The sequence below is a fragment of the Gavialis gangeticus genome, unplaced genomic scaffold (assembly GCF_001723915.1).
Source record: "Gavialis gangeticus isolate Ggan-Ray unplaced genomic scaffold, GavGan_comp1, whole genome shotgun sequence".
In the NCBI taxonomy this organism is placed as follows: domain Eukaryota; kingdom Metazoa; phylum Chordata; order Crocodylia; family Gavialidae; genus Gavialis; species Gavialis gangeticus.
In genome coordinates, this window is record NW_017729033.1 from 88,110,040 (window position 1) to 88,117,238 (window position 7,199).

The 7,199-nt window shown below is 41.6% G+C and overlaps 1 protein-coding gene across 1 annotated transcript in view; it reads right to left on the minus strand.

The window, feature by feature from the left end:
- Nucleotides 1–7,199, minus strand: part of MTTP (microsomal triglyceride transfer protein) — a 71,266-nt gene that overhangs the window by 27,953 nt on the left and 36,114 nt on the right. The window contains exons 8-11 of the mRNA XM_019526538.1: nt 4,259–4,416; nt 3,298–3,466; nt 2,629–2,736; nt 973–1,185 (exon numbers count right to left, since the gene is read on the minus strand). Coding sequence (XP_019382083.1) covers nt 973–1,185; nt 2,629–2,736; nt 3,298–3,466; nt 4,259–4,416 — 648 coding nt within the window. The remainder of the gene's footprint in view (nt 1–972; nt 1,186–2,628; nt 2,737–3,297; nt 3,467–4,258; nt 4,417–7,199) is intronic.

Consider the following 7,199-nt stretch of genomic DNA (forward strand, 5'->3'; position numbering starts at 1 on the left):
AAATTTTATGATTCTGGTGGTATATCCTGTTCATTACTTTCCTCACCTAAACAGGAAATAAACTGTTTACTCAATGAATCTTACATATGCTCAAGAAAGCTACATCTTGGAAATACAAAATAAAGCATCAGCAGTGCCTTCCTGCCCTGGGGTTATAGCAAATAGAATAGATTCAGCAGTATAACTAGGAGTGGGGCAGCACTCTTTCTTCCACCACCCCAACACCTTCGCCCTGTTCTAGAGGTTTCTCTGCCCAGGGGACCAAAACTTCTAGTTATACCGCTGAATAGATTATAGTCTTCATCTAGTGTTTTTCATATTCAGTGCGTCCTAAAACAATTTATAATGGAACATGTTAAACTCATGCAGTTCCATGATTGTGTGGGTGAATTATGGAGCAGCCATTCTGTTTTCCGCAGGATCTTAAGCACAGCCTTACTACAGTAGCACTGACAGCAAGATAAAAATAGTATAATATGGGCAATGACCAAAGAGATTTCCTTAAATGTTAAGTCTGAGAAGTATGTTTTAAAAAAGTTTGCTTACACTTCTCCCTGAGTATTGCCTATTATCACCATGCTTTATTTTGAAGGGCTGCAGGTCTGCTTTGGAACAAATAGAGTCCTAGGAACCACACAATGGTCATGGTGTCCCAGCTGAGTGAGATGTTTGGATTGTGAAGCTGCAATATGGCTGGTCAAGTTCATCGGCAGATAGTGCAAGGCAGAAGCAAAAACACACAATACAGTACAGTCATTCCAGGATCTTACTCTGTAGTTAATTTGTCCATCTCTGCTATTTCACTGCTTTGAGCAGTTTTCTGTCAACCTCTGAATGGTATAAATTATTATGTACTGGAGGAAAAATGTGCATCCTTGAATGGGGTGGGTCTTAAGAGGTAGGCTTTGTGAACATGTGAAATTTCTATAATTTCTCATGTCCTCTTTTTTTTCTTGCAGTAAATCTTCTTACCTTACTGGTGATGAAAGAGATGTCATATCTTTGCAGAGCTGTGGCAGCAGCATTACTTATGGGTCCTTCTCCTGACTCAGCATGTTTTAGTAGCAATGGAATAGCTTCTGGCAGAAGGGCATTCTTGAGTGCCAGCAGGTACATTTTCACTTCATCGTCCTTTTCTGCCTTGCCTAATCCTTCTAGGATCAGCTTCTTAGCTTCTACAACAGCCTAGAGAAGATTGATGCCATGTTTAATATGTGAACATTCAAAAGGTTAAGCACCCTCAGGTCCCATGTGAGCATGAGCTTTAGCTGGGTTCTCCTCCCTTGGTTCAGTTTGAAACAACTGTTTGGATGTGATCAGCGTGTAACTTGTAAAATTTCCTTAAATCAATAGAGAGGCAAAGATGTCATAGGGTGATAGCTGTTATTGGACCAACTATGTAATTGAGATAAAGTTAGACAAGCTTTCCAATGCAAGACATTCTTCAATAGGTCATGCACTGGGGCCTGTTCATAAACATGCCACTCACTAACTTTGCACTTGCTGGTTCAAGGGACTTGTAGCTCAGCTGGTAAGGCCAACAGAGACTGTTTAAATACTCAAAGATGTTTTAACAAAAATATGGCTAAAGAAATGTTCCTTGGTGCTTAAATAATATTGCTATAGGAATGCACAGCACATAACAGAAGAATGAAGGGCAGGTCCTTGGATTCCCTGAATCCTGCAGACCTGGCTGGCTGAAGAATTGGCTTCCCTAATACTGAGCTACTTTTACCCAGGACCCAGCTTAGCAAGGATCAACTAGATACCTACCCTCCTAAGCTGTCTGGAACATGCCTTGGACATAGTCCAGCATTTGAATGCCCCCTTTCCATAGGACTGAGGTAGTCTAAGTTGTTTAGGGAGATCCCAATTACACAAAGTTTTCAGGAGCTATCTGAATATTTCCAAAATCAGACAAAAGTACTGTTTCTACTGTCAGCACACAGAGGCATTGGAGTGCCTAGAGCAAGGCTGCCCCAATGTGCTGTAATTACAGCATGTTGGAGAAGATACTATTTATTGAATCTGCTGGAATGTGGTAATTACCATGCTCCAGCAGCCTCCAGCATACCATGTTTCAGCAGCCTCCTCCAGCATCTCATGTATCAGTGTCCCCACACTTCAAGATGGCAACAGGAGTGCTTAATCTAAATCTCATTCAATAAAGATAAAGTGCCCTGCCACCATTTTGAAGCATGGGGTCACTGATACATGAGATGCTCCGGGCACTTTAATTAGAGTGGCTTTCAGAGGCTCTCTAATTAAAGCGCATTTCCCCCACACAACTCCCAGAGCACGTGTTTAAATGCCTTTTAGAGTTAGAGAGAGGTTTAAGTTTAGTTATACTACCAGTAAGATGAAGCTGGTAGAGCTATGTGGGGGTAAACTGAAAGTAAGATCAGAATCAGGTCCTGGGTTCATCTGAAAAAAAAGAAACCAAAAAAACCCAACCTGCTATTAAGAAAGCCCCTCCTTTGTGTTAAATGTAGGTGCCTGTGAGCTAAGCTTAAAAACTGAGGGCAAATGGAGCCCCATAGATGCTTACAAAACTCTCCTAATAATTTCAGTGGATGGTGCTTGTATGGCTGATGGTAAAATTTGGCCACTAGGCAAATAAATACTTACTGGGAGTTTGCAGCCTCCCCTGTCGCACAGTTTTCTGATGAGAGCACCCATGATGATGACAACAGTTTCTCTGATTTCACTTTTTCCAATCTTGCCCTGGAACTTATTCTGTTAGTTAAAAGGAATACTGTTAACCTCCATGTCTAAATATAATGAGCCAAACCCTGCAATATGCTGAGTACCCTCTGTTTCTTGTTACCTTCAATGAGGGCAGTCTTCACCTTACGGGTTGGGCTCAGACTTAGCTGAGAACTGTTCTACCATCATGTGTAATTAACCAAAAGTAACTTCCTTCTTGAAGCTACAGTCAAAATACCTATCCTTGCAGTTTATTGTAAAGCTGGTATAAAATGATAGTGAAATACTTAGCACCTAAAGTGATTTATCTTTAAATTGCTTTGCTGACATTAACACTTTCTATTTTTTTCCTGATAGTATTTAGGAAAACAGGAGACATACTTATTATAAGTGCAAACATTGGTGATGGTTTACAAGTGAATATAAATTCTACAGTTGAAATCATATGCTTTATGCAGCAGGATGTTCTGGTTGTACTCCAGTCATATGCCTCAAAGGCACTTGGAGGAAGGTAGACAGTGTCTCTTCCCTCCCAGCATGGTTGGAGCTCTTAAGAGTCATAAGAGTGGAACTTTTTGTATTTTGACTTACAATTAAAGCTTTAAGTAACATCTCATTGGGATGGGAAGCAAATCCACATGCATACAGGAACCGCTCCTGCAGGAGAGAGCTGCTTTCATTTTTAAAGTCCAGAAACTCCAGCATGGCCTCCAGTGAGGCTGGGGTTTGAGCAGAGGTTATAGCATCTACCAGCTGAGGACTGCAATGGAGTGGGAATTAATAAGTTACTGCTGTGAGCTAGACAAAGTGTTATTTACAGACATAAACAAGTTGGTCTAATGACAGGTCTGATTACTGCAGGTAAATGGCAGATAGAATTAATTTATATGCTACTGCTTTCAGTGTCCATGAAATCTTCCAAGATAAAATAGTTGAAGGACTAGAAATAGATGATATTTTGATTTTTGTCCATACAGAGAAAGAGCATAATAAAAAGTATAGAAGTGTCCTGAGTGTTTTCATGTCTAGAGGAATAGATATGAAAAAGGAAAGGGGCATTCTTTTTCAACAGTGTAACAAAGGAGCAGAAAGGTACAAAAATAGTAGCAGATCTGCAACCAGTCTGGCTACCCCTGGACCACTGGCAGCACAGCCACTGATGCCACCCCATGCTCAACTGCCACCCAGGGAGCTCAGGCACCCAGTTCTGCATTTGTTCTTTCTAAAAAAACACTATTGAAACCCCTGAGATAAATAATTTCCATAAAGCTTTGGTTCCAGTTTTGTTCCTGCTCTTTACCAGGCACATCAGCCTGTCTGGAAACCTCTTCAGCCCACAGAGACATCTAACGGGTGAAGAAAGCACTGCAACTACATAAAGCAAACAGTACCTTCCAAAAACTTCTCCAATCCTTCAGCTAGAAGTAAAGATTTACTATTACAGACCTAGCATGTAACCATTGTGACTATTTGTTTATGCATATGATTCCCCCCTTCATTTTAGTTCTCTTTAAACCCTTTAGTGCATAAACAGTTGTTCATGGCAACTTACAGTATGGCATCACTTTCACTTCTAAGAATCTGAAGTATCTCCTCTTTTGTAGCTTTCCTGATATTCTGGATAAAGGACAAAAAGCTTCTTGTTGCCTCAGCTTTGGAAAGGTTTTCAGGTTCCATTTTTTTCCTGATACTCAGCCAGTGCTCTGAAAGCTAAAGAATTGAATAAGTTCATATTAAATCTTTTATATACTGGTTTCAGTTCTCAGAAATCAATCCCACTGGATAGAGCTATTGTTGGTATGTGTGTAAATATGCCAGGAATAATTAGTTTTAATGTAATAACTACACTTCAATTAGTAGGAATCCTTCCTACTAGTTGAAATCTCATATACCAGAGATCCCATCTATAGAAATTATTTAAGTTGTCCACAATATCTCAACACAGCCTTTTTGATGTTTCAGCAATTATTTACTGCTGAGAAACCAGAAGATGTGAAGACTCTTTAAAGTCCCTAGTATCACTCAAATATACCCTTTATCTGAAATGTGATACATTTTAGACCAAAACATAACTGACTAGTTTCTGTGGAAACACATACTTTTGCTAGCATTAGAGGAATGTAGGAATTGCCACAGGGCATGGTTATATGAATACAGTTGGGTATACAAAGACAAGAACTTAACTGCGCATCAGCTACTCCACAGTAACTGCCTTTGTGTATGCCCTTACCCCCAGCCAGTCAAAGCTAACCCACAGAATCTTACCCCTCTCTCATTGAAGGGAATGTGGACCTATTTTTCATTTACATAAACAAGCACGAGTTAGCTTTCATTTTCCAAGCATACTTATGACAATTCCCATGGCACAAATCCACATTCTTCTATGATTAAAATGAAATTATTGACTCCAAGATGAACATGGGCCGACAATGCGAGGTCATGGTTGGCAGGGCTAACCGGACCTTGTCGTGCATCCACAGGTGCATCTCGAGTAGAGCCAAGGAGGTGATCCTCCCCCTCTATGCGACACTGGTCAGGCCACAGCTGGAGTATTGTGTCCAGTTCTGTGCGCCCCATTTCAAGAGGGATGTGGACAATATGGAGAGGGTCCAGAGGAGGGCCACCTGCATGATCCAGGGACAACAGGGCAGACTCTACAGTGAGAGACTGCGGGACCTGAACCTATTCAGCCTCCACAAGAGAAGGCTAAGGGGGGACCTGGTGACTGTCTATAGACTCACTAGGGGGGACCAGAGGGGTTTGGGGGAGACTCTGTTTCCCCTAGCGCCCGCTGGCATAACAAGGAGTAATGGGCACAAGCTGATGGAGAGGAGGTATAGATTGGACATCCGCAAAAACTACTTCACGGTTAGGGCGGCTAGGAGCTGGAACCAACTTCCAAGGGAAGTGGTGCTGGCCCCTACCCTGGGGGTCTTTAAGAAGAGGCTGGATGCCTACCTGGCTGGACTCGTTTGAGTCCCATTTCTCTTTTTGGGGTTTTTTGTTGTTCTCCCGCCCTGGCGGGGGGTCGGGCTAGAAGATCTACTAGGTCCCTTCCGACCCTTAATCTATGAATCTATGAAATGCCACTAATATATAGCTATATATGTAGTGGTGTTTCAATTTTAATCACAGAAAAATGTGTGTTTGGGGTTACTTTTTTAAATCTGGAAATTGGGGATTTGTTTTTAAATTGGAGAAAACCAGGATCCCTGGTATCACATAAATTGTCTAAAACAATGGTGCTCAACCTATGGCCTATGGACTGAATGTGATCTTGAAGCTGATGTGAATAGGTCACCACCCAACACCACATGCCAGTCTGACCTTACTGGCATGTCAGTATGGCTCCTGCTAGATCTCCTTATACACAGTTACCTCTCTGGGCTCTTTTAATTCAGGAGCAATGGAAAAGAGGGGACAAGTGGTGGCTGCATTCACTCCCTGACCTCTGGAGTTGTTGTGCAAAGGTGGTGGCTTCAGCCACAGCCCAGCCTGACCACCATTGAGCTCACTGTATAGGCTGAGTTTCAGCAATGCTTTTCTTTGTGGCCCTTGAGCCATTTCTGATTTTAAGGTTTGGCCTGCTTGTAAAATAAATAAATAAATAAACAAGTTGAACACCACTGGTCTAAAGGGAAAGCTTCAGTCTATCTCCCTTTGGTTAGAGATTGCTCTGTATCCTGAATCATGAGAATTTGTGTTACTTCCAGTGCAGAGGTATAGCTGGGCAGGTCTGTGCCCTGGGTAACTCTGCAATAGTGCCACAGTGCTGATTGCAGTGGTACAATCAGCCTCCACTATACTCGCAGCTGTTTTTGCATACCCCCCCATAGAGGCAGCGCCTGGGGCTGCTGCCCGGGTCACCTTTGTTCCATTGCGCTACTTTTCCTATGTCTTGTAAGGGGTGCAAAGGGGTTACTCTTGTTATGTTGGTTGTTTTCATCTCAACTAACTGCTTAGAGATATCAGTTTTGTACATCTCCAAACTTCCCTCTCTGTTGTATTTTACAAATACATATTCTGCACTAGGAAATAGAAAAGCTCAGAGGCCTATGTTCTTTCAGACCATAAGAAATTCGTGCAATATTCTGACCTTTTAACTCACATCAATACCAGATCAAACTTTATTAAAGTATTGTATCTTCATGGGGTTTGAATTGAGCAGTAACACTTGAACCTGCTTGCAAATATAAGTATAATTTTGGGTACAGAGGGAAGTTTCCATGAGCTGAAAAAAAACAATAATTAGGCAACAGTGATTGAGACACAAGACATTTTCTGGGAATGAGTGACTATCTGGGAACAGTTGATGGCCTGATGCACAGATGGGGGTCATCTAATCTCAGCTGGTCATTAATGCTCAGTGTTGCTATATTAAGCTGAACTGTATAAATATAGGAGGCAAAGACATAGATTTGAAGTAACAAGTGATGCAGCTTCAGTTGGCATATTCTAGATAATCATTGTAATATGCATCAACTTAGATTAGG